Consider the following 26,561-nt stretch of genomic DNA (forward strand, 5'->3'; position numbering starts at 1 on the left):
AACCTTTTCCCATCATCTTTGCTATTTTTCATCCAGTTTCCTGCAAGCTGTGAAAATGGCTGGTATCCCTGAGTTAACAGCACAGTTTTCCTTATGTCCTGCCCTTATACCACCTACAAGTGGAACATTGTTGTTGGCCACTGTTCTTTAAACACAGGCCAGCAGTGCAGGGTAAAAAATCAGCACTGCTGTTGCTGGTAATTGCTTGGCTAATGTGTGCTGTAAGTCTCCAAATACTTCAGTGCTGGTTTGCAACATGAGTATTTTCCTGCTAATTGGAGCTGACACTGGCATGAAGACAAGCTCAATTAAGCAGCAGTTAAGAGTAACTACTCTTCCTCTGTGCACATCAACTTGGATGCCCATATATGCATGCCCTTCTAAGTTGAATAACTTATCTCTGCTGCTTGCAAAACATTAAAACCAGTTGTTTTGTATAGAGGAAGATTATATATTAATTTTTAGCAGAAGAGATAATTATGCATAGCAAGAAAATAATTTACTAAGGAGTATGAGACTAATCTTCAAAACTGCAGCTATGGCATGCTTGAAAACAGCCAGAAATTTAAAATCTCCAGTATACTTTAAACTCAGCTCCATTAAACTTTATAGTGCCACTATCACTGAGTTATGTCACACTGCAATTCTGACAGTAATTTTTCCCTATATACACTTTTTTTTAAAGTATACAAACAAATTTATTATGATATACCCTAGTGTACCAGGAATATCAATCCACTATGCACTTTAATAATATGAGAGATTAACACAGTAAAAGCTTAAGCAAAATACACTTGCCTTGACCATCCTCTTCTTGCAGGTATCTTGGGCTAGGCTTTTAGACTCCACAGTCCAAATATGTGTTAATATGCAAATCCTATTCCCTCTGTCTGCACAAATCCTGGTACATGCAGAGATCATTGAAATCAGCACCTCAAAGACACAGAGCTCCAACAGTCTGATAAGTCTAACACCCCCATACTTCATAAAACCTCTTTTTGCATTAATTTCCAAATGAAACATGCTGCTTATTTTGTTGCCTTTAAAAAATAATCATGAAACCGTTAACATCCATTTTTTTAATACTCTCATAGGTGGCACCAATTAAATTATTAAAGCAGGCAGAGAAACATGAATATTTAACTCATTTCTGATTGCAATTTACAGCATGAAAAAATCAGTGTAGCAGAAGCTGGGGATTCACTGAAGCCTCAGGCTTGCCTGTTCACACCCTCACGATGGCTCTGGAGAACAGCCAGGCCAAACCATCGTGCGACACACCTCACCGAGCATCGCTGCCGACAACAGTCCCAGTCAAAGCTGAGGCACTGTAGCCACTTTGCTTCTGCTAAAAACCCGGCTGAATTCCTAACGCAATTACTCCTCACATGGCACATCTCCCCCAACAGGTTTGCCACGTGGGCACCAAAACACCTGGAGGCAGCAGGACGAGGTGGGAACGGGTGGGAACGTGTGGGAACAGCCACCGGGACGGAGGAAGGTGGCGGAGCCAGGTCAGGCATCCCACAGCGGCTGTTCCAGGGCTCCTCACGGCGCCACCGAACACTCCCAGCTCCCTGCGAGCTGCCCCCGCTCCTGCCAGCCTGGGGACGGTGGCATTGCAGACACCCACGGGGCGACTGCTAGCACCGCGGCCGAGCAGCCTCTGCACGCCTCCACATCGGCACGGAGACCGCAGATACCCTCATTTTCCGTCCTCCATTCCACAAAGCTCCAGGCTGCATGTCCTAAAACAACACAAACCTCTAGGACGGACACTCGTGAGGGTGCCCGGACTGAGCGGCTGAGGTAGGGCCGGGGTGAAGGGCAGGACAGCAAAAGGGACGCGATAGGACACACAAGGAACATCAGCCACCGCCGCAAGCACCAGCGGCCTTTGCAGCCCAGCCCGGCTGCCGCACGCCCACGGCCGCGCTGCGCCGCCACAGGCGGGCCCTGCCCGGCCCCCGCGGGGAGGAGACAGCGGCGGGAGAGCGGCGCTCCCCCAGCCCGGCAGGCCCGGCAGCCGGGGGCGAGCGAGCGGCCGAGCGGGGCCGCGGCCCGGCGGGCGGCAGCCGCAGGTGAGGGGGACATTGCTGGGGCAGGCGCCGCCCCGCTCCGCCAGCCCGGGCTCCGGCACTGCCCGGCTGGGCGGCAGGGCCGCGGCCCGGCAGCGCTGCGGGAGCGGGGCCGTGTCCCCCATTACCTCCGGGGGACGCACGCCGGGCACCCGCTGTCGGCCCGGGCGCTGGTTCGTGGGGGTGGCTGCAGCGGTGACTGGGGGTGACCGCTATGCCCTGGCCGCGGTGCTGGCTGCCGGTGCAGGCCGCGGGCGGTGGCCGAGGTAACGCCCGGGCTCGGGCGCGCCCCGCGGGCAGCTCCTGCCCAGCGCCGGCGGCAGCCGGGGCTCACCCGCTGGGTGTGACAGTGCCGAGTGCCCTGGAGGGCCCGTGTGTGTGCGGGGGCACGGCAGGGACACCGGCCCCCTGGCTGCTCGGGGCAGCAAACAGGAAAATGCATCCTCTAAACTGCCCCTTGTAAGGGTCCCCCTGGAAATTTTCAGGGAGATTACTGAGCTGAGGTTTCCCTGAAACTGACACAATTCAGTATGTGCAGAGCATCTGAAAGCATTTTGCCTTAATACACTGAGTTTTGAAGCTGTTTGGGGTGTGCTCTCGGTGCTGAGCGCAAGGACACTCACAAGAATAAGTGTCATTAGTGTGTTACCGGTTTCCAGAGCCCATAGCAACAAATTGTCTGTGCAGGTGGTTAGAAGTGATGTTTTTACTGGGAAGTGAATACCCTGACGGGTAAGCACGGGGTTAATGTTGTAAAGGAAGAAGGTAAGAGTCACCTGTATCTTACTTACTTGGCTGTGGGAGTTTCAGAAGAGCTTGCAGGGACAAGCCCTCTACATTAGATGTGCTTTTGTAAAAGTAATGTTTTAGACTGTGTATCTCTTCAGCTGAAACCTGCATTCTCTCTTTATATAAAGGAAACATTTTCAAAAAGCATCTGTATGAGCCTGTTACTAATTGTATCTTAATTTTAAGGGAAATTGGATGGCAGAGTGAGAACTGGCTGTTCAGAAGAGGTTGTGGCTGAGGATCAATAACATGTCTAAAGAAATGCAGGAACTACAGAAGCAGTGGCACTCCGTGATGCAGACCATCCACAGCAACGCAAATGTGGGTCTGGATTGTAATTTCATATGTTCATAAAGCTATTCCTTTTGTAACTATCAGGATATCACACCCTGGTTTATTTAAATGCACTCCCTATTTTTTAAATTAACACTGTAAGGCCTATGGGAAGGCCTGTCCTCCCACACCTTCAGTCAAGAAAGAGGGAAGCCTGTTTTTCATTTTTGTGTTTTACTGGCATGACCCTTTGAGATAGTAGAGCAAGGCCCCATGCTTTTGAAACAGAGGTGCTCCCTATTCCAGCTGCAGACTGACAAAAGATCTATCCTACCTGTGGTTCACTACAATAGCAGTGATCTGTGAAAGGTATCTGACAAGAGATTAAAAAAAATCTAAAACATTTTTCTTTCATCTGCAGGTTGTTGCCTTTATGAATTCTCGTGTTGGCCAATATTTAGATGACCATCCTTTTGTTGCCTTATCACTCCTGATGTTTATTGCAGTGTCAGCTATTCCTGTTGGATTTTTCCTGGTTTTTGTTGTTACAACAGCTGTAATGGCCTGTATTGGTGTGATAGTTATGGAAGGTACTGTATTCATTCCTGGAGGTACTTACCTATTCCCTTTTAAGGCATGTTATCTTTTTCCTTTTTAATTTTTCCTTCTGGAAGTCTGAGTCCTAGCAATTGAGGGTTTCTTTGTGTAGTCCTCAAGTGTCAGCAGTAGTAAAACTCTTAATACAAGAATAGTAATCTGATTAAGTGTAGTCTATACAGGGGAAATCCTATTTTCCTTTCTAATCTCAGCCACCAGGATAAGCCTAAACCAGTTATCTTGAGCATGCATTGCTTTTATGGAGGCTGGCCTGAGTGAGGAAGATGGTTTTCCCAAATTGTTTGAAAGTGGCGTTATTGAATGTCAGCTAGTCTATTTGTACATAGGCTTGTTTAAGTAACAGAGTGATGTTTTTTTTTGTTAGGAGTTGTCATAGCCATAGGGGGCATAGCCCTCCTGTGTGTGCTGTGTGGCCTGGGAGCCCTGTCCCTGGGAGTTTCTGGAGTGCTCAGTGTTTCTTATGTTGCACTTTCAACTCTGGTCAACTACTGGTGTGCATCAAGGTGAGTATGGATGTCTTGATCTGTGCTTGGATTTCAAACTCTGTATCCATGCTATTCCATTCATTGTTTCATTTTTTTTTTCCTAAATGAGCCATTGTTGCTTAGTTTACCAATGTTTCTTAAATGCTTTGAATCTTGGGCTACCCTCATGGCTTAAAATGCAGCATGCAGCTCTCTGGTCATTGATAAGTATTCAAATGAGCTTTCATTAATGCCCTTTTTCCTATTTGGGACAGAGGAAACATAAATGGTCTTTAAATGTGAATGTGCTAACACAACATCACATCAGGCAGTAAAATACAACTTTATCTTACTCCAGTCTGTTGCTTTAAACATCACTAAGACCTACTGCCAAGTTGAATTTTGTGTAGGAGATGAACATTTTGCAGTTTTTCCTGCATGATGACCTAGCTCTCTCTGCTGACCTGCCTTTGTAGAGTAAGGGAACAAAATGCATTGTAGATTGGGGATAGGCAGAGGAGTACTTAAAAAGGACAGTGTGGTCAAAATAAAAATAAGAGGTTTTGTAAGATAGTGCACTGCGTAAGTTGCCAGTTGTACCTCTCAGGACTTTGGAGGCCTGTTTCAGTCAGCATTGCCTCAGCCAGGAGCTGAGAGCAGGAGGCAGCAGCAGGCTGTGCTGGAGTGCTACCTGTGGCCCCCTGAAATACCTGCCAGGGAAAGAGCCACACTAATCACTGTGCCATAGGGAAGAGCAAGAACACTCCCAGCTGCTCTCTTGCAGGCTTCCTCAGTTAGCTCCTTCAGCACAGCTGTGTTTGCACAGCTCTTGAGGACACACAAAGCTGCCTGAGATGGCAGCAGCATGACAAAAGCATGGTGCAAGGCCCAGTTCCAGGGCATGCTGCCACATCCACTGCCCACCAGTTCCAGAAGACTTCCATTTTCCATAGCAAATCCAAATGCACAATCCATTCTACGCACCAGCCCTGTTGAGCTACAGCTTTGATGTTAAACCAGGTAACACCATCTATTTTTTGTTCCTCTGTCTTTTGAGAGAAGCTTAGGTAGACCAGCAGCAGATATAAACCTGTCTGGGACATCTCAAAAAGCTCTGCTCTTTTGAGCAAAAGTTAAAAGTCAACCTTAGGGAGGAGCGGGCAATAAAACCATTCTTTTCTCATGTACACAGGGCTCAGATGAGGAAACAAGATGTTAATGGAAGTTTACCACAGAAGCAGCCTGGCTTGGATCTTTCTGCCAATACTGCAAAGAGTGAATAAGTAGGGTTCTCCACACTTCATAGACACTTAGCTGTATAATCCCAGCATTTGCTATGTAAGTGTTTACTCATTAGGCATGGAATCATTGTGTACTCCTGGAAACTGAGAAAAATCAATATATGTCTTACACATCTTACACTGTAAAAGGGATCTTAAGAATAACCAAGAAGCAGCAGTCCAGTGGTATGTGGATGATGGAGTGTTCCATAGAGTTTGGTAAAGGGAAGTAGTAATAGTAGGTACTGTTAAGTCAAGGGCAAGTAGGTGGACAGAAAAGGAAGGGAAATACTTGATTTCTCAGCTACTTGAGTTCTGAATGTACACCCTTTAGTACATAGCAGTGGTCTTTTTGATGCAGAAGTATTACAGTCCAGAACAGTAGAAACACATTTTGAATGTGGAAAAATATTTGTAAGCCTTAACAACCTTTGTTAAAATAGTATGAGTAGACCAGGCCTATGCTTTATGTTCATTATAAAGGGAAAAGTGGGTTTGTCACCTGTCCTGGTCTAAGCTTTTTTCTCCCTTTAGATGTTGTGTTATTCCAAAGGGATATTTTACTTATTCTCATTGCCTCATCATATCAGGGGAATGGTTAGGTCTCATTTAGGTATTTAAATTGCCTGGTTTGCTTCTCAGTTGTAACTTTGTGTATGTTATTTAAACTTTTCATTTTTGCAAATGTTATTATATTTTTGAGCATAAAGTATCTAACTATTTTAGTTTATTAAAGTGTCATTTGTTTACCCAGATTGTCTTATTAGTCTGGTTTATTCTACAGTAAAAGCAAATTTTTCACATCTTGTGAAAGTGGAGCTGAGGTTTTCTCCTTGAATAAAGTATTTTATATGGCCAACATTGCTGAGCCACAAACTGCAGATTACTCCCCTTCTCCTGCCTGTAGAGGAAATGTAGATGTCTAAGGTCTAAATTAGTTTTATTTAGTTTTGCATGATCCAACCTGGTGCCTGACTAAAACATGGACACAGAGCCTACCTGAGCTGTAACATGCTTCCCACAGTAGTGGTGGTAATAGTTTCATCTCTTTGGCTAAACTGGCCTCACACCTCAGCTGTAGAGTGAAATAATTCCCAGGAGATTTCTAGGAGTCCTTTCTTTTAATGGCACATTAATTCAGCAAACAGCACAAAGCCACAGTACCAGCCTGCCCTCAGGCAAGGCTGCCTGCAAGAGCTTTCCAGGAGGCACCTCCAAAGACAGAGCAATAAAGCCCTTACAGCTGCCTGAAAGTTGCAACACTCAAAATCGTTATAGCACAGCTCATAGATGAATACACAGCTGAATCCTTTCCCCTCATTTTCCTTCATGCCCTCATCTGCTGAAGGGAAGAGACATTACTTAATAAAATCAGCAGACACTAAAATAAGTTAATCCAGTCCCACTCAGAGCCTGACCCAACATGAACCATTCCCTCTGCATTTTAAATGTACTTTGCATTATATAATTCCTTCTGTCCTCAGCACTTAGCAGAACTAAAACTGTGAATTCTCAGTTACCTGCTGGTAAACTTGGAACAGTTCTGCTCCTGCTGCCCTGACCTTTGCATGCTTATCAGCCTGTCATTTCAAGGCTTCTCACTGTGTCCTTGCACTTAAAGCTGCTTTTTCTGCAGTACCATCACCAGAGTAAGAGTTGAGAGCTGAGACATGCTGAAGAAAAAACTAGGTCAGCATAGAGTAGGTGTTTTACTGGAGACAGTAAGGCATCCCTTAAAAGGAGGGCAGGGGTTGTTTTCTTCTTTGAATTATTAAAGACTGCAGCAGAGATAAGTCCTTAGCAAGACAGGCTGGGGAGATCCTGACAAGTCCCCTTCTTCTCAGTTGCTCTCAGCTTCCTGCAGAACACCACCAACCCCACAAGAATCTGGCAGGAGACTCCCACCCCATGGCCTCATTCCCAACCAGCTCCTCAGCCCACTCAGCTCTCACAGATCTGGTTCCCTGCCCCTTACTTTAAGGCATGTGTATGCCTAAGAGGCAGCCACTCTTGTGGCCCTACAGCCTGGGGGACCCCAAATATCTCATGTCCAAGGAGATTTGGAGCAACCAACTGTGGTATGGTTCCTGAAGTGGCAGCTTGAGCTCAGGCTACAGAGTCAATGCTGCCTCCACCTGCAGCAGGTTCCCTGAGTAATTCCTCTGCCTTCTCGTGCGGCACCATCATCCCCACCTCACCCTGCCCTCTGTTGGAAGAGAGGAGCCTCTGCCTGAATGCAGGAAAGGAATAATTTTTACTTGTAAGATGAGCTTAAACTTTGTAGATAACACACTATAACAGAGAACAGAGACAGCTGCACAGACAGAGGAAGAGGGAAGGAATGCATGTGGCTGGGCTCTAGGGTAAATTATGTACAAAATAAGGAACACAATCTTGTGTTTTCCTTGATTTAAATTAAGAGTCTTCATCAAAGCACAGCTGCAATGTCCCTAAGGAACATTAAATGAACCACCCTGAGAGAACTATAGTTAACCCTCTCAGAAACCAGGGAGGGGTCTCCTCTCACATGCCACATCTGAAGTCTTATCCTAGGCAAACAATATCAGCCAGGGGCAGAAACGCAGAAACCAGGCAAGGACAACCTTCTCTTTGACCTAGATGGCTGTCACCACATGCAAGCTCGCTCTCACCTCCTAAAAAATAGTAAAATAGGAAGTAAAAATAGTACAAAATACAGAAGTTAAAAAGCAAAAGTGAAGCTCACTGCTTCCCATGCTGAAGGTACCTGAGTTATTTTAAATACCTCCACCAGTGCAAATCTGCAGATTCACATATGCAAGATATGCAAGAAATATTTTAGCTTATTGGGATGTTAACTAGCATGCTTGCATGTCATTGTAACATTATTTAGTAAACTCCAATGAGAAACAAGGAAACTTCTCTACCTGAGCACACACAAAGATCTTTTCCTCACACTTCAGAACAAGAAGGATGGAGAGAGGGAATATTAAGATCAGCCCTATTAGGGTCAGAATAGCTGAACAGCCCATACAGTGAAGTACAACATACAGTTAAGTACATAAACCCTCTTCATCAAGGACCACTTACTTGGCTTTTGCAGAAATACTTCATATTCCAGCCAAGTGCTAAGTCAACAAGACTTGAGTATAGCAGGTTGTTTGCTGGACAGTAGCTTAAGTAATCCTTTCAACCCTAACTTTATAAGGCCAATGACAGAAACTGACTTTTAATTAAGTGGCTCCAATGTGGGATTCATAGGTCCATTGTTTTTATATCATTATTAGCATAAAGTCTAATGATCATGTTCATCATGGTCTCTACTCCATGCTTGCTTTGCATGAAATACACATTAATACCTACTAATGGAATAGATTTCAGGCTGCATTTTTTAATACCTCACTAATAATGCCCAAGTGAAGTAGGGGCTGTGGCAGACAAGCCCACAGCCTGTGCTGTTTATGCACAGCACGTTGGACAAGTGTCAGGGTCTGGTCACTAACTTGATCTGAAACTCTGCACACTCAGAGAGCAGAGCTGGACTTGTGATGATCCCTCTCCCAGCTCAAACAAAATTGCCAGACAATGTTTAACCTAAGGCTGTTACACTCCAACTGCAGAAAAGCACTTTCACTCTGTCACATGCAATTATATTTTATGCCTCATTTCCTTGCCTATGCAAGGCAACATGTACAAAATACAAAATAAGAACTGCATGAAAAACTGCCTCACTTCAGGTGGGCAGTGTTACAGCCACAGACACTGCTGTCACTATTGCAGACAAGACAGCTTCAGCTGTAATCACTTTTCCTCCTCCAGTTTGAGGGAAGAAACTGTCACCACAAATTACACACTCCTGGTGCCCCCATTAAGTGTCCAAGGGAACCCATCAGAAAACCAGCTCTGGCAGCAGGAAATCCATTCCACTTCAGTTTTTCTAGTGTCCCTCTGGGCTGCTGTACACATATAGTAAAGCCTCCCTTTTCTATCTCCTTCAAAGACCTTTTGTAATGATCTGATTCCCATAAGGACAAAGGAGTTTGGTTTGGTTTTTTTAAAAGTAAAGTTTTAACACAAGTTCTGGGTGTTGCTAAATAACTTCAATAAAGCCAAGTTTTAATTTCCAAGTACAGTGCAGGAAATGTTCACAAGAGCAGCTGAAGAAGCTACTCATCCTGCAGATACTGGCACAACATGGAATTTTAAAAACCCAATTAAATGGAATCACAACTGTGAACAATGATAAGCAATTCAAGAAAGGAAATTGGCTGCAAAGTCCAACAGGAATTTAACATAGCAGTGGTCTGTTTCAGAACAAATATGCTCAGGAAATTAAGTATTATAGTCATTGTTAAGGACAAATCTACAATAAGGAGGCATTCGAAGGATAAGCAGTGTTGATTTGCATAACTAGATGCAGGAGAAGGAATACATGACAGGCATAATTCACCAAGTGACTACTCCAAGTTTATTTGGAAATGCACACTAATGTACCACATTTACCATGTATGCTCTTCTCTTTAGGCATTTCAGAAAAGCCAAGAATAGCAGCATTGTGGCCAGAGAGAGAACACCAACAGCAGTCATTGCAATGCCAGCCCATGCCTCCTTGCTCAGGAGAGTGCTCCCTGCAAAGCAAGGGGAAAGGCAGTTAGTTTGTGGAGACAGATCCTCACTAAGCCCAAGCAGCACCCCCAGCACCACCCTGGCTCAGTACCTTGGGCTGCAGACCACTCTTCTGGCACAAGGAGGACAGGGCCCCCCAGGCTCACCACAGCAGAGTTCAGAGCTGCCATCCCACTTTCTACAACAGAAACACATCACAGTTGAACCCCCGCAGTGCAGTGGGTTATCTTGGATCAGTACAACCTAAAATCCACTCAGATGTTACCTCTCCTGCTTCTGGATGGCCTTGGGCATCTCGGGATGCACAATGGGGAGTCTGGGTGAAAACGGTGGCAGATCAGAATGCTGCAGTGGAAGTACACCTGGGACAGAATGAGAGGAATGAGACACCTCTTCATTTTGAAACAGAAACTGCTCCTACTACTGTTCCAAGTCCAATGTCACTTACCAGGCCAGGAAGGGCTTTGTCACCAGAAACAAAAGCAAAAGTCTTCACTTCCAGCCTTTGGCGATAGTTAGCATAGCTGACACCACGTCCCACAGGGTGAAACACAGTCCTGTAGCTGTCTAGGTCATACTCACAGCTGCCAATAAATGAAAACAAGTGAGAACATCAGGGTAGAGAAGATTTGGGTTGTTGGTGTTGACTCCTTTAAGCAGCAGAATAAAGTTCAAGGTTGAGGTGCTACCTTCTTCCTACAAATCCCAGCATCCTAGGGTAGCACTTACAAGGCTCCCTCACTAAAGGGGGAGCAGGGGAGGATTAGGGACTCCTCACACCCACTGCAAAAGGTGCTTTCATTTGTGTGCTGGGGCACTCACCCATCTACAACAATATTCCACTGGGGCAGTGATCTTGGCTCTGGGGAGGCCGTTGCCCAGCAGTCATCCAGTACCAGGTGAAGGTTGGGGTCATTGCGGTTCAGGACCTGAACTTCCAGGAAGATGGGCTGGCGCAAGTACCTCACTATGGGATACTGATCCTCACGGTAGGGCTGCCTGTACGAGTCCTCTGCAAGAGCCAAAGTCACTTATGTTAAATAACTCAGGATGCAAAGAGGGTCTCAAGCTCTTCAACAGCAGCTGGTTGAGCAACTCTGTCCAAGGGCCATAGATTTGAGGTATCTGCTTCAAGCAGCATGGATGAGCAGGAAGGAAGCACACCAGGACAGAAGAAGTCCATATACCAGAACACTTCACTCATCCACCCTCCCCTCTACAAGCTCCAGATACTTGCCAGCCAACTAAGCCCAGGGCCAGCTTTACCTGGATAGCTTAGAAGAACTAAGGAGAGGGAGCCTTGATTCACTGAAGAAGGTGGAGGAGAAAGGTTGTCTACTTTTACAGTGAGGGAGGCATCACCATTGCTGAAGGAGCACACAACTGTTAACCTGTAACAGAGAAGGAGCAGGTAAGTCATATTGTTGTGTGTGTAATACAGCACTGGATGGGCTAAAGAGGTTTCCAGACACACCTGAGTTCACTGTCCCTTGAGATCCTGCCCAGGGGAAGGTCTGTCCATAATGCCCTCACCTCATTCTCATAATGAATCTGCTCCCCATCAAACTGCAGGTAAGTGACAGCATTAGTGAGGGCATTGCCAATGCCTGAATCCCACCCCACCAGTCCTGGCCACGCACTCACCCAGTGCCTGGTCCCACACCCATTCAGGGGGACATGAAACCGAACCCTGTCATTCAAAGGTGACCTGTAGGCTGGCCTGCACACAGGATCCCTCAGCCTGAGAGTATCCAAATCCAGCAGTGGTGTGGTACTCTCAGCAAGGATTTCAAAATCCATGTAGCCATCCTGGGTGCATACAGCAGCTGTAACAGAGGTTCACATAAGTTATCCTGTGAGTCAGTGACAGCTCTGTCTGCCAGGATGTGTTGGTGAGGTGAGCCCATCCAACACAAAGTGTAACAATGAGCCATGCTGAGGGAGCACAGCTGAGGAGCTGCAGGAGTCAGTCACTTACTTATTGGTGTGTGCTTCTCACAGGGGCACTCAGGGTGCATCACCATTGCCACAGTCTCCCCATGGAAGTGAAAAGCCAGTTTCAAAGAGGACATGTAGTACTGAAGGCCTGAGCAGCTCTCCCCACGTAGCTGAAGGAGAAGAGTTATTCCCTTACAGTGTGGCAAGAGCTCTTTTTAACACATACTCCTGTTAGAGCTGATTAACAAATAAGCCAAGCCTGAAGAGCACAGTGGCCACAGGGGAAGCTCATTTGCATTGCTCCAGGCATGCCAAATACCTTCCCCCTCCAAGAGCAATATTTTCACCTCCATTTGCTTTTGCCCAAAGACTCCAGGAAACCCAAGTCACCTTGCACGATGCCTATCTATTAAAAAGTCAGTTTGCATTCATCTTTATCACACCTGCCCTCAGCCAGCCACAGGGCATGACTAACTTGACAGATGCTTAGCCAAGGTCAAAGCTACTGTGCCCTCTGGGTCTCAAAACACCAAGGAGGTGTGATCACACCAACACCTGTGACTCAAGGATCAAAACTCACCCTGGACTTCAGGATTCCCCTACTAATATACAGCCTAATCCCTTTCTGTGTGTCCAGAGTGATTCCATTTTCCTGAAGCTGATCCATGGGGATGGTCTTATTCTCTACATCCACATCCATAAGGATCCCTGGAAAGGCTGGGATGGCAACAGTCATGTGTGTTGCATTACAGACTGCTGGACCTGCAACAACATCTTGGATAAATATAACATCAGTTTCCCTGGGGCAAAAGGGGGTCAAGTTCTGGCTTTTTCCATGCATTACCTGGAGCACAAACCATTCTTGACTCCACAGTCAGTCCACGTTCAGGAGGGCCATACATGAGCTTGAGTGCCACAGTGTAGAGCACCTTATCATTGTGCTGACAAAGATGATGGAGCTCTATTAGACAGTGCTCAGCTCTGAGCCATCATAGGACCAACCCCAGAGGGCCACACACTGCATCAGGTTCAGGTCTGCAGCAGCAGCTTCTTCCCACCTCACCCTTTCTAAAAACAGCTGCTGATCATGAGACTGCCAGTCAGATGTTCCCAGGACTGGCTGTAACTAGAACTCTGCTTCTGGAGACTCCCACTCACTGTGCCTTCCCAGAGCCTTGTGCCAGGCAGTTCAGTGACAGCTTTGCCCACACCAGTCAGCCCAGCAGTGCATCAGCCTGACATCAGCTCTGGCCCTGGCCTGCCAATGCTTTCCCCAGGTCTACAGGAGAGAGACAGTGCTGCCCAAACAGGGGCTGGGTAACTCCTCAGGGCTGATTCTCCATTCACATACCTTGTAGGACACAACTCCAGTGGCAGCAAAGGCCACCTGAAAGATCAGGTTGTGGCCATCAACTAGAAAGTTATAGCCTTGCTGCATTGCTTGCCCAAGGCTTAGCTGATGTATTCTGGTTCCATCATCAACTGACAGATTCCAGGACATTGGAGTTGCTGGAACCTGCAAAGCAGCAAATCAAGAGGTACAGAAGCATCAAGGCATTAGATTCTCACCCTGCGGGGCTGCCACCTCCCAGGCTTTACATTCAACCTTATATCGACAGGTCAGAACTAAGCTTCCCAGCAAGATGCAAGTCCATCTGAGAGGTCCCTGCCCAAACACAGAGCTATCAGGCTCAGCTTATCCCAAAACCCCAGGCACTCCCCCCAGCTCCCTTCACAAGGCAGAAGAAAAATACCTTAAGCTCATCACTGAGACTTGAAATGAGTCCTGGGAAGGTAACCTGAAACACATCACGAAAATTAGACTGCAGGAACTTGCAGGGTAGTAGCCACACAGCAAAACCTCTACTACAGCTTCCCAAAGTAAACTGCCAGCATCAGCTTCCCCTGCAATAGGACTGGAGCCAGACTGGGCGCATCATTAATGACCATCTGCAAACCAGCTCTCCAAAGAGCCAGCAGCCAATACAAAGTGAACATGCAGCCAAGAGAGCTCCTTGCAGCTCATTGGAGCTTTCCCCAGATCCCAGACAACTCCAAGAGACAGCCACCCTGCCTTGCAAGCCTCAGAGCAGGATCTACAGCACTCCCACCCCTCTACTTACTGCCATGAAGTCTTTGGTGCAGTTTGTTGCACCAGCAAACACAGGAGTGCTGTCACAGTGAGCACTGTAGGTGATATTTGTCTCCTCTCCCATTGTGTCATTCACCATCAGCTTCAGCCAGAGCTGGTGCTGACCATGCTACAGACAAGAGAGATTTGTTAGAAAGAGGCTGCCTGCTCACTACAGCCTGAGGGCACCTAAAAGCAATTGGGCCTGAACTCTAACTCCAGAGCTGGTTTAGGTGCTTGCATCAGTGCAAGGACAAGGTGACTTCTTGCTTGAAAAGCCCAAAGGAAAAGGATGAGCTCTTTAGGAAAGCAGAGGGGCACAGGGTTAGGTTGAGGAGCAGAAGAGACAAAGAGAGCTGCAGAAGTCAAGGAGAAAACTCCAAGGAGTAGCAGGATCTAGTGCCAGAGAGTCAGCTGTCCAAAAAAACTAACCTAATAAACAGCAGAAGACAGTCTTGTGGTATTTCAAATACTTAAAAGCAACAGATAGCAGTAAAGCATCTGGTTCTGGCCTCCCACTGACTACTCTGCCTTAACAGCTCTGATCAGCATATGGTGTTAATTGTCTGTCAATACACATGCAAATAGATTGGTGTTCTGAAACTCTTGAACCTGGTCCATCTCCCTACAAGAAAACCTGTCAAGAAATTCAAGTCCTCTACAGGAGAACATAACATTTAAGGCAGGCTGAGGGATTTAATGCATAGTTGAACAAATAAGAATTTCTGTAGCTTTGGGTTTGGTTTTCTTTTTCAATTTTTGTCATGAAATGTTCTTCTATAAAAGTTTTAGATTATCAGAAGTATAAGTGCCCTCAGTCTTGAGGAAAGTTAGAAATAGAAACCCTATTAAACCCAGTCCTGTCCAGGGAAAAACAAACATCTCCTAACTCCATCACAGCCCCTTGCCAGGATGAAGGCCCCTTTACCTGCAGGCTGGTGCAGTTGACAAACAGGACACTGAGTATCAGCCTCTCATGATCCACAGTGTGGTCACAGGACACGATCTCCTCACCACTCACATCTAGGAAGGATGTGGAAGGTTAGCCCTGCAGCAGGCAGGTCTCAGCAGGAAGGGCCGGGCAGCAGCACTACATACCAACAACACACACATGCCAGGAGTAGTTGCTGAGCTCTCTGGAAAACTCAACTTCCATCCCATGCCTATGGCAGGTCACATTCTCTGCAGAAGGAAGACCACCATGAGCTCCAGCAAGCCCTCCTGGAAGCACACACCCTTCAGAACCCCCCCGACGCCAAGGCAGAGGGGAAGCAGCTCCCAGCAAGCCCAAGCCCACATCCCCACCACAGCCAGCCCAGCAAAAGGGAGGGGACAATACCCAAGAGATCCTGGTCCTCCAGGCCATCAGCACAAGGGGCTAAGCCCAGCAAAAATCCAAACAGGAGCAGCGACCTGCAAGGAAAAGAGAACCAAATATGAGAGCAGCAAGGAAAGGACCCAGTTCCCCTTGTACCCCAAACCACACTCACCACATCCTTGAGGTGCTCCAGCACTGCTGCTCAAACCCCATCTCTACAGGACACCACAAGCTTGGTCTTTGGCTGCCCAGGGAGGGTTTTATAGGCCCTGGGTCTGGCTCACACAGGTGCCACCTCTCTGCTGCCCAGGGAACAGAGCACCTGCACCTGCTGCTCCTTGAGGGGGGGGGGGGCTCACAGGGGACCTTAGGGTAATACTAAGTCTGTAACAGGGCATCCTTTTCTTGCTCTGATAATGTATTCCCTTTCTTCCCATGTTAGGTATTTCATGGAAAAATGCATGTTTGTTTTGGCAGTTATTTTTTTAATGGAGTTTTCTGCATGACAGCGTCTGAGACACCAGTGAGCTCAGCCTGGCTTTCCTTGGGACTGTTTGAAGCACTGGTGAATATATCATGGGGCAAGAGATCCCTGAAACCAAGGAAAATGTTTTAACAAAGCAAAGAGCCTGAAGGCCAGGTCAGGACTTCAACTTCAAGCACTCACAGCAAAAACTGCAGAAGTCCCTGTGGTACACCAGACAATGTCCCTGCTCCCTGCTGTGTGCAGGCTCTGCAAGGGATGCCCTTGGACCCAGAGCAGAGCAGCAATCACATCAGGTGGGTGTCACACTGAGCCTGGCATGGGTGACCCTCAGCCTGGTGTGGGTCAGGCTCAGCCTGGCTGTGGGAACTGACTGCTCAAGAGGACATCCCTAAGAAGTGAAGAAATAAACTCTTATTTTTGTTTTAAATGTTGTCATCATCTCTGAATTTGTGTAGCCACGATTACCCAGTGTGACTAATTTCATTCTTCTCTAAGCCCATTAGCTCCAAAGATCTCATTAGGCAAGCAGAGACTTCCTTGCCTCCCCTTGCATGGCCTTTACCATACCACATTTGGTGCTTAGAAAAGTTGCAGTGAGGAAATGTTCTGCTGGGAAACACCTCCTGCAAAACAGATGGCACAGCAACATCACTGTGCAGGTTTATGCTCCAAGTTATCTACAACAACCTAACTGGTGGTGCTGCAGCCTTTCAGGCTAAATAGTTTGTTTAACTGGCAATATTTTATTTGAGACAGTTCTCAATTAATAGAATAATACCCATATACACAGTGAAAACCAAAAACAAATCAAAGCTGCTGGTTAAATCATTCATTGGTTTACAAAACCATGTAGCATCACAACAGTTTCTCATGGGCCTGGTAAGACATTTCAATTGGAATTGGAATGGTTCTGAAGTTCTTTTCAAGCACAAAAAGAAAATCTTCATTCTAACTATCCAGGGAGTTTAAAAAGTTCACAGTTTTGAGCTTTAGCCTCAAAAGAATAATCTCTATTCAGGCTGAGAAATTTACCTCATTTGATGTTGAAGCATTTATTCCATTTCAAGTTGAGTTTTTTGGATAAGACAACAGTGAACAAGTACCAGGGGTTTAGAAACAGATGAAGATTTTGTTTGCTCTTTTCTTTTTTCTTTCTTTTTTGTGATGCCCACTTTTATGACAGAAATAATAATAAAGCTGGCAAAGTCCTGAAGCTTCTCCCCAAATGACAAGGGTTTTGCTTTACCTCTAATTAAAATTTGGAGCAAGATTCCCACTTAGCATTATACTGGGTAAGTTTAAAATCAATATTTTCAGATGTTAATGGTAAAAATCACTCTGAGATCAACACTTTTTGTGCTGCATTAATTAAAGGAAAATCAAATTCAGGTACTTCTGTAGTAAAAACTAAGGATCTTGAAAATTAAAAGGACCCTTCTGCCACCAAATCACTTTTCCTCTCTCCTTGCAGGCACTGGTGGTATATGCAGTATGTGAATGGTGATCATTTTACCCCTGAAGAAAGGCCTAGGAAAAGAAATAAAATTCGATGGCATTAAAAAACAGATGATCTTACATATACACATGTGTTTCCTATCTTTGTTCTGCAACAGCTAGTTTTTCTTGTAGCTGTAAATTTAGCTCCGTGCTGAGCCTGGTTAAAAAGAAAACAGAATAAATGGCTGCATTTTTATTAGAAAAGCATTAATGCTGTGCAGGGAACCTGAGAAAGGGCTGTGAGTAAAACTGTCTTCCAAAGTGGAGATGGACACTGGTCTGGGTGAGGCACAGCCCATCCTGCCTGCCCTGGGAGGGCAGGACAGCACCAGGGACACCAGGGACACTCTGGGTGACACGAGGGACAACCAGGGCTTGGCTTTACCCTCACCTGGAGCTGTTTATTCCAAGGTTCAAACCATGAGGGACAACCAGGGTTTGGCTTTACCCTGACCTGGAGCTCTTTATTCCAGGGTTCAAACCTGTCACTGTCCCTCCTTGTCCTCATGGGAAGAAAAAGGTCGGTACAAGTTCATTCCTGAAGAGCTCTTCAGTGCTTGTCTGAGAAAATAATGAAGAGAGAAAGCCCATTTTGAGAGGTCTCTGGTGTGTCACAGGGACAGAATTATGGGATGAGGTGGCAGAATTCCATTTGGGGATTGCACCAACTCTGAGCAGGGTTTGTGATTCTCTAATGGGGGCACAGCAAGCAACAAAACCCCACTGCTAATTGCTGAGGGTAGAGTGTCTGAGATCCAGGTTAATTCAGTGAGTCACAGAAAACAGCTTGGCAAAAAGTGATGTTTATGTGGCAACTCTTGTGAATGTGGCCAGGAGAGCCCTGAGCTCACAGCACTGCAGGAAGCTGCAATAGCCTCTGACCATCTTCTCAGCTACTGTTTGAAAACTGGCTGTTTGTATGGCTTGCTCTTAGTAATTCCTTTGAACTTTAAGTTAGAATGAGTCTGATTTCATAAGTTTCTGGCTGTAGAGGTAGCCCTTAATGCCAGGGGGATGATTTCTAAATCAAGAAATCATTATTTGTGATGGGGAATGGACCCATCTGTTCCCAGGCAAGGACCACAGTGCCCAGCTGGGGCAGTGGGTGCAGGCCCATCATGTTTCCTCTTCTGGAATTCCCTGTGGTATCCTGAGGGAATCCTGCACATTTTTTCTGTGTCTAAACAGAGATTACAATACCTGTCAGAAGAGTTTTATATTGTCAGTTTCCTGAAGATCCCCTGATGAAATGCAACATACACAGCTGTGGTTTTGCCAGCTGTGACCTGTTGGGGGTTTTATCCACACATCACCCTGTGCCCATTTCCAGTCTGTGTGCACAGAGTGGTTCCATGGAAGCGCATGATTTGGTAGGGGAGTGACTTGTTTTCAAATACAGCATCCCAGTAAAAGATGGGTTACAAGGGGCTTCACCAGGAAAGGTAACTGCTCCTGCTTTCCTCCCATCAAAGTCAGGGATACTTTATTCCTTAGGGTGAAACCTGGTCACACTGTCATGGCCTTTTGAAGGTTATTTTGGAAGTCCTTTTGCAATTCCCACAGAACAGTCAGGCAAAGACACGGAGAAGATGACTGGATCCCCTCTCTAAGTAGTCAATCATGCAGCAAACTGAACATGGCAGAGCCTCCTTCCAGGAAATGAAAGCATTCCCCACCCCACAGCCTCGTTCCCTGTGCACAGCTCCAGACAAAGCCTGCAAGGATGAACTTTGCCTCCCCATTCCCCTCCTCACAGCAATGTCTCAGCTTGTAATCATTAATGAGCTCTCCTGAGATGGAAGAGTGACTGTGCAGCCCAGATATCACTCAGAGCTGCTTGGGGGAACCAGGAGCTGCTGAAAATGTCCAGCAGGTACCACAAAGCGGCGGCCGATGGCAACGTGGACCTGCTGAAAGAGGCCACCAGGAAAGACCTCAACACTTCAGATGAAGATGGGATGACTCCCACCCTTCTGGCAGCCTACCACGGGTACCTGGAAGCTCTGGAAGTCATTTGCAGGAGGGGGTAAGTTCAGCCAGCCTCCTCTGCTCACAGCCTCAAAACTACAATTCCTGCCTCGTGTTTCTAAGGCCCCAGTGACCTCCAGCCCAAAAGGTTGAAAATCACAATAATTCCTTTAATGCACTGCCAGTGACTGTTCCTTTAGTGGCAGTGGTTTGGGTCCAGAGCCTGCAGGGAGGTCTCTGTTGTTTTCTCAGACAGGGGGTGAGGAGCTCTTCAGGTGTCTGTCAGTGAAAGCCCATCAGCATCCACAGGAGCACATCGGCTTCTGCAGAGCACCCAGAGAAGAGGGGCCCTGGCACCTTTCCTTCCCTCACTGGAGAAGGTTGCCAACAACCTTTGAGGATATCTTGAGACAGGTTCCATAGAGAAATCCCTAATTTGAAACAATTTCAGCAAAAAATATCTCCCATTTGCTTCCAAAGTGCAGTTAGCAGGCACTTGTGGAGATTTAATGGTGTCCAGAGGTGAGTCACAACAGACAGCCCTGAGTCAGTAACAGCTAAAATGGTTATTTCTGTGCTTTTTTAACAACCACCATCAGGCTAAAACAGAGAATACTGATTCAGAAGCCTTGATAGGACCCTTGTAAACCAGGAAAAAAAAAAGAAAATAAAGGAAAAAAATGAAAGGAGGGATTTCTACAGGTTTATTTTCTAGTAATAAAATGTCTGAATCATTTAAATGTCTTACATGGATAGAATGTCTTATTGAAGTGGTAATTACCTCTCCACCATCAGTACTCTATTGCTCAGAGCCTACCTTTTAAACTGTGGTTCTGTAATAACATCTAATTAAAGAAAATCTGCTCTTGCGTAGAGATACATTTAATAAAATGTTCTTTTGCAGAACAGTGAGCAGATTGCAGGGAACAGCTGAATAACTATTTGGATGTATCTGAGTTTTCTTTTATTAAAAATGGAGTTGAAAAAAAATTTTTTTTTTTCACAGATTACCTTTATAGCTCCTTGGGCTCAGGTGTGGCTGTGGTATCACAATGAAAAGGACCTTTGGACTGTGTGGTTGTTGCTGTGTCCTCAGGAGAGGCAAAAATAGATTGACAGTTTTTCAGCTTGTGCAATTAAGGCAGCTCCCAGGAAATACCTGTCAATAATGTTTGTCCCTGAACATCTGCAAGCCAGAACAACTAGATAAGGAACAATTAGAAGAATAATTTTTTTTTCAAAATTTGAGTGAAAAATAAATCTCCTACCACATAAGCTGACAGAAATCACAGCAGATAACACAAAGATCAAAATTTCTGTATATTTGTTATTGTGTGCATTTTTAATTCTTTTTCTTGCTAGAGGACAGCTTTGGGACAGTATCACCTCAAAATCTTCAAATATATGTGTTTACCTCTATTTAATCTAAGATTTCTTGACACAATCAGGAAGATGTGTCTGTCAGAGGTATGGCTGCATTCTCACTGTGTTTTTGGGGAGAAGCTGAGTTTTAGAAGATGTTTGAGCTGTTCTCCAGTCAGTTAATGTTTTCTTGTGAGAAAATATTTTAATTATTTTTAGCAAATTCGTCCCTTCCTTGAAGAGGTTTCCCGAAAGAGGCTCTGAGGTACAGGGCAATTTTCTTTAGAGTGGCTGCAGATTTTAGGACTCTCAAGCTTTGGTCCGTGGGAAATTTAGCAATAAACCCCTTTCATTTTGAAATAATTTGTCTTCCCAGGCGTCAGGAGACATTTTCTCTGCCTGCCTTGCAGGTACGTGAATAAAGGCAAGACCAAATAGCAGAATCTGCTCTCTTTTGTGTGAGCCTTTTCCTTGGGAAAGCAGGGAGTGTGGGAACCCAGAGCAGATGTCAAACCTTGTGCAAAGTCCCCCTGAGCTGGGAGCAGCCCCTCGAGTTTGTCAATTGTTTGAGACTCAAAGGCTGGCAGGTTCCAGGGGGAGCAGAGACCACAACCAGCTCTGGAGGGCCCTGGGGGGACGGATGCCCCAGCCCTCCCCAGCTCAGGGTGCCCAGCCAGCTCACTAATGTGGGAATTCAGGAGCCCAGCACGCCCAGCCACAGCCAGGCAGCTCCCCAGGGCACAGCCACAAGAGCAGAAATATGTCCACATGGCTGCCACATGGCTGAGTGGAGAAACTTTGATCCTCAGCTGCCACCTCCTTGTGGCAAAGCCTGAGCAAAGCTGGACCCCTGACCTCAGCCCTGCCTGGGGCAGCTCAGGCTGAATGTGTGCTCAGATCTGGCCCTCAGCAAACCTGGCAGTGCTTCTCCCCAGAGCCCCAAAGGCAGAGAGGAGTGCCTGGAGGACATTTGTGACAGGATGTACCATGTCTGTCACAGTACAGCTCCGAGTCATTGAAATGCTTGAACTCCCAAGAGCAGAAATTCTCCTTGGAAATTTGGTCCCTGGCTCTGAAGTCAATAAAGATTTTGGGCTTCTGTGGCCACCCTGTTGGTTGGTCACAGGAGGACACAAACTCTGTTTTGAGCATTGCCAAATGTGTATCTAAATATTCAAGCTGACTCTCGTGGGCAGGCAGCAGTTCAGTGTGAAGTCAGTGCAAGAGTTAAAAATCAAGCAATACTTTTAACTGGGTTTAAATTCAATTGAAAAATGTGGCATTTTATTTTCTAATGAACTTCTGCCTTTCAAACCATCATGAGAAAAAGCAGCTTACAGAGAACAAAAGAGTTGAAAAACAATGACTATCTGGGCTTAATCTAATAGAAATGGAGACAAATGGGCAATCAGGGCTTTACTCTGGATTATTTACCTACTACCTACCTAAAATTTACTGCAGGAGCACATTAAGCGTGCATCACTGTGGCCAGTGAGGAAACCTAATATTGCCCTCTATTTGACATGCAAAAGGAACAAATCACCAAGAGCACTTTAAAATATTCCATGCAATTGTTCTTGAAACAGTTTTGCCAGTAATTCCAATGAGAATAAGTCAAAGCCTGAGCCCACTTTTAGTTGCCAGACCTTGGGATGACAAAGGAAATGCTCTGGCTCCTTTATGGGGAGATGCAGTCACAGTCAGCCCTGTGAACTTGTGTAACTCCCAGGGCAGGAATTGGAGCTCATGCCACACACACAGCCACATTCAGGGAGGAATTGGAGCTCATGTCACACACACAGCCACACTCAGGGAGGAATTGGAGCTCATGTCACACACACAGCCACACTCAGGGAGGAATTGGAGCTCATGCCACACACACAGCCACACTCAGGGCAGGAATTGGAGCTCATGTCACACACACAGCCACACTCAGGGCAGGAACTGGGGCTCATGTCACACACAGAGCCACACTCAGGCAGGAATTGGAGCTCATGTCACACACACAGCCACATTCAGGGCAGGAATTGGAGCTCATGTCACACACACAGCCACACTCAGGGAGGAATTGGAGCTCATGTCACACACACAGCCACACTCAGGGAGGAATTGGAGCTCATGTCACACACAGAGCCACACTCAGGGCAGGAATTGGAGCTCATGTCACACACACAGCCACACTCAGGGCAGGAATTGGAGCTCATGTCACACACACAGCCACACTCAGGGAGGAATTGGAGCTCATGTCACACACACAGCCACACTCAGGGAGGAATTGGGGCTCATGTCACACACACAGCCACACTCAGGGAGGAATTGGGGCTCATGTCACACACAGAGCCACACTCAGGGCAGGAACTGGGGCTCATGTCACACACACAGCCACACTCAGGGAGGAATTGGAGCTCATGTCACACACACAGCCACACTCAGGGCAGGAATTGGAGCTCATGCCACACACACAGCCACACTCAGGGCAGGAATTGGAGCTCATGTCACACACACAGCCACACTCAGGGCAGGAATTGGAGCTCATGTCACACACACAGCCACACTCAGGGCAGGAATTGGAGCTCATGCCACACACACAGCCACACTCAGGGCAGGAATTGGAGCTCATGTCACACACATAGCCACACTCAGGGCAGGAATTGGAGCTCATGTCACACACACAGCCACACTCAGGGAGGAATTGGAGCTCATGTCACACACACAGCCATACTCAGGGAGGAATTGGAGCTCATGTCACACACACAGCCACACTCAGGGCAGGAATTGGAGCTCATGTCACACACACAGCCACACTCAGGGCAGGAATTGGAGCTCATGCCACACACACAGCCACACTCAGGGCAGGAATTGGAGCTCATGCCACACACACAGCCACACTCAGGGCAGGAATTGGAGCTCATGTCACACACACAGCCACACTCAGGGCTTGTGCCAGTGGGGGCAGCCCAGTTGTAGCAGCTGGATCCAAGCTGAGCCCTTGTCCCTGGGCTGTTCTCCTCAGAGCAGAGCACAGTGACACGTTTGCTGTCAGCTCAGCGCCACTGCAGAGCTCAGTGTGGTACCCAGCTCACTGTGTGCTGTTTTCCCTGGCAGGGGTGACCCAGACAAGTGTGACATCTGGGGGAACACGCCCCTGCACCACGCTGCCTGCAATGGCCACATCCACTGCGTCTCCTTTCTGGTCAGCTTCGGGGCCAACCTCTTTGCTCTGGACAACGACCTGCGCACCCCCCTAGAGGCAGCTGCCAGCAGGGACCGCCGGGAGTGCGTCCAGATCCTGGACAAAGCTGCCACCGAGCAGAACCTGCTGAACCCAAAGAAGGTCTCCAAACAAAAGGCACAGGCCCAGAGGAACGTCGAGAGACAGATCAAGGAATGTGAGAAGCGCCAGGAGAAACACCAGCAGGAAATGAGCAGGAATTATGGTAAAGAAAAGGTTGGCACCGTGAATTCTTCCAAAGGAACGCACTCCAGGGTAAAGTTGCCTGGGTTATTTGCTTCAAATGCCACAAGTACTTTAACCAAAACCCTGAAAGATACCTTGAAACTCAAGACAAAAAAGACAGCCGACAGCACAAGGCAGGAAACACAAAGAAATGACCAAGAGGATGATATGGGTAGGAAAAGTGTGATGCATCTGTTTGATGAGAAAGAAGAGGATGAATTACTGAATGACCTTGGAGAGAAAAGCCTTGCTGGTAATGACAGTCAGCTCTCCATTTTTCAGCGGCCAGGTCTTGGCAAGATTGTGTTTGGAAGGAATTTGGCTGCAGAGGTAAATCCTGAAACTGTGTCTTCTGAGAAAGAAGGTATAAGAGATAAAATAGCCAGTGAGCTCTTTCAGCATGAAAACACTGAGAATGGCAGGGAAGATGATGCTGAAAACAGTGCTGATGTCCCTTGGAATGAGGAAGAAGTCGTTTGGGATGATGAGGAAACAGAGAATACGCCCCTTGAGGTATTTCTGGCATCACAGATGCTGGATGAGTTTCTTCCAGTCTTCATGAGGGAAAAAATTGATTTAGATGCCCTGATGCTATGTTCTGATGAAGATCTACAGAGCATTCAGATGGAGCTTGGGCCAAGAAAGAAAGTCCTGAATGCTGTGAATAAAAGAAAACAGGCACTCGAGAACCCTGGAAAAACTGTAGATACTTGCTTATAAATTATGCTGTTGTTACCTACTGATTCATTAACTTTCCTTTTTTCCAGTGTCCAAGTCTTTTCAGAAGTCTGCTAAAGCAAAAGGCAGAGAGGTTACCAATTGCTTTAGGAAGTACACCAGGGATAACATTTTTTCTCTCTGGATGGGTAATTGTGGTGAACAGCATATTAAGTAAAGTATATTCTGCCAAAAAGCAAGAATATGAAGTTAAAAACCATAAAGCTTTTTCTCCCTGAACTGTTTATGTGGATTGGATTTCTTTTAGTCCAGATAATTTCAAGTATCAGTGAAGGCCAGGCCAGCTGGATTCCTTAATAAAGCCCTTCCTTTCTTCTCCAAAACCACAATGCAAAGAGCATTCTCAGAGTCTGAGAGCTTTGAGTTTTCTCCATTTGCTTCTGTAAGATCAGTAAAACCTTTCTTCCCAGTACTGGTGGTATGTTAGAAAAGGAATCTGAATCTTGATTTTTGCTCTGGTTTATTGACTCTAATCACCTTTGAATTAATGTGAATAAGACTAATTTACAGCAAGTTTCATATATTTGTCAGTAAAGTTTTTACTTCTGTATTGACAATAATTTAAAAATACATGAAATAGCTTCCCAAGAGATGTTCAGTGTAAGCGGTATATTTCTTTCTTGTCTCATTAGACTGGATCCAATTGCCAGCACCCATCATGTCCTAAATGTCATCAAGGCTGCAAAACTTCTAACTAGAAGAAGCTGAGGTTTAATTTTCAGAATTTTGGATCTATTTTGGTATATCCCCAGCTTGGTTCCTATAGGCTGCATTTTCCATGCAAAGTCCCAGAAAGGAGGATTCATATCACACACCATTTTCTGTGGGTTGTTGTCAGCCTTAGCCTGAGAGCTGTGTATCACACACACAGCTCATAAAAATAAAAAAAGAAAATGAGCTTGCTGCTGTGGAAGCTCCTGCTCTTCCCACTCTATCTGGAGGCATTCACAGCAGGGTTCCCCCATTCCCTTGGGAAGCCAGCACCATCAGATATAAATTAATCACTCCTGTTGAGTTTTGTGAATTTAATAAAGTGCTTTTAGCAGCCATGCTCTGGCTAAGATCACAGATTTTGCATGCACATTCATTAGCAGAACATCTATCTTTAAAGCTCTTTTTATATCTTTCCATTAGCCAGCTATGATTTTTTTCCTTAGGGCTATGCTGCATTTGTGGATGCTAATCCTGGTCAATGATCTATTTTTTCATGTTTCTTCTTTCTTGTGACTGTGATTTGTATATTATATCTTTTCTTGGATGGACTTTATACTGCATTCCTCCCTGCTTGGATTCCTGCACACAGCAGGTAGATATATTCTTATACTAAGCAATCACATCAAACTCCTGTTCTGTGCAACCTTCCATGATTACTTTTTCCACTCCTGTGCTTTGCTGTTTTCAGATTTTATCAAGCCCTTTGTTTCCTTTAGAGTCTGGAAGCACTGGAATCCCAGCTGTGACTCCTTTCAGTTCAGCTGGAGAGTTTTTATGGACCACACGTGCAATCCTAGAGCAGAACCCAAACCAAATCATAAAACCAGGCAATCTCAACGAGCAC

General features: G+C 46.2%; 3 protein-coding genes across 4 annotated transcripts; 2 read left to right on the forward strand and 1 right to left on the reverse strand.

Annotated features, from left to right (window-relative positions):
- Window positions 1–1,483: 1,483 nt before the first annotated feature.
- LDAF1 (lipid droplet assembly factor 1) lies at window positions 1,484–6,255 on the forward strand. 2 transcript variants are annotated; one of them, XM_009091886.4, is made up of 5 exons: window positions 1,484–1,809; window positions 3,054–3,188; window positions 3,562–3,730; window positions 4,123–4,261; window positions 5,415–6,255. In XM_009091886.4, the coding sequence occupies exons 2-5, from the start codon at window positions 3,117–3,119 to the stop codon at window positions 5,503–5,505; spliced, it is 471 nt and encodes a 156-aa protein (XP_009090134.2). In that variant the 5' UTR covers window positions 1,484–1,809; window positions 3,054–3,116; the 3' UTR covers window positions 5,506–6,255. The 2 variants fall into 2 exon arrangements, with proteins under 2 accessions (XP_009090134.2, XP_030085756.2); XM_030229896.2 differs by lacking the exon at window positions 1,484–1,809 and adding an exon at window positions 1,922–2,081.
- Window positions 6,256–9,926: 3,671 nt separating this feature from the next.
- Window positions 9,927–15,707, reverse strand: ZP2 (zona pellucida glycoprotein 2). Its single transcript, XM_030229847.2, has 18 exons — window positions 15,667–15,707; window positions 15,516–15,589; window positions 15,275–15,358; window positions 15,105–15,199; window positions 14,169–14,306; window positions 13,800–13,844; window positions 13,397–13,561; window positions 12,890–12,986; window positions 12,626–12,807; window positions 12,086–12,215; window positions 11,752–11,933; window positions 11,582–11,673; window positions 11,374–11,498; window positions 10,930–11,119; window positions 10,556–10,691; window positions 10,373–10,469; window positions 10,199–10,285; window positions 9,927–10,109 (listed from the first exon to the last, which is right to left on the reverse strand). Exons 1-18 carry the CDS (start codon window positions 15,705–15,707, stop codon window positions 9,967–9,969), a joined length of 2,103 nt encoding a protein of 700 aa, XP_030085707.2. The 3' UTR covers window positions 9,927–9,966.
- A 3,633-nt stretch (window positions 15,708–19,340) lies between these two features.
- ANKS4B (ankyrin repeat and sterile alpha motif domain containing 4B) lies at window positions 19,341–25,118 on the forward strand. Its single transcript, XM_009091883.4, has 2 exons — window positions 19,341–19,504; window positions 23,914–25,118. The coding sequence occupies exons 1-2, from the start codon at window positions 19,341–19,343 to the stop codon at window positions 24,983–24,985; spliced, it is 1,236 nt and encodes a 411-aa protein (XP_009090131.3). The 3' UTR covers window positions 24,986–25,118.
- The last annotated feature ends 1,443 nt before the right edge of the window (window positions 25,119–26,561 follow it).

Source organism: Serinus canaria, chromosome 14, assembly GCF_022539315.1.
Source record: "Serinus canaria isolate serCan28SL12 chromosome 14, serCan2020, whole genome shotgun sequence".
Lineage (NCBI taxonomy): Eukaryota > Metazoa > Chordata > Aves > Passeriformes > Fringillidae > Serinus > Serinus canaria.

What these genes read in the sequence shown, in the direction of transcription:
- LDAF1 (XM_009091886.4), top strand. Translation starts at nt 3,117, where the DNA reads ATGTCTAAAGAAATGCAGGAACTACAGAAGCAGTGGCACTCCGTGATG. An exon ending in CCATCCACAGCAACGCAAAT is followed by an intron (nt 3,189 to 3,561) that starts GTGGGTCTGGAT and finishes TTTCATCTGCAG; the next exon opens with GTTGTTGCCTTTATGAATTC. An exon ending in TGGTGTGATAGTTATGGAAG is followed by an intron (nt 3,731 to 4,122) that starts GTACTGTATTCA and finishes TTTTTTTGTTAG; the next exon opens with GAGTTGTCATAGCCATAGGG.
- ZP2 (XM_030229847.2), bottom strand. Translation starts at nt 15,707, where the DNA reads ATGGGGTTTGAGCAGCAGTGCTGGAGCACCTCAAGGATGTG. An exon ending in CTGGAGTTGTGTCCTACAAG is followed by an intron (nt 12,987 to 13,396) that starts GTATGTGAATGG and finishes CATCTTTGTCAG; the next exon opens with CACAATGATAAGGTGCTCTA. An exon ending in GGTGTGGGACCAGGCACTGG is followed by an intron (nt 11,674 to 11,751) that starts GTGAGTGCGTGG and finishes ACTTACCTGCAG; the next exon opens with TTTGATGGGGAGCAGATTCA.
- ANKS4B (XM_009091883.4), top strand. Translation starts at nt 19,341, where the DNA reads ATGTCCAGCAGGTACCACAAAGCGGCGGCCGATGGCAACGTGGACCTG. An exon ending in GAAGTCATTTGCAGGAGGGG is followed by an intron (nt 19,505 to 23,913) that starts GTAAGTTCAGCC and finishes TTTCCCTGGCAG; the next exon opens with GGGTGACCCAGACAAGTGTG.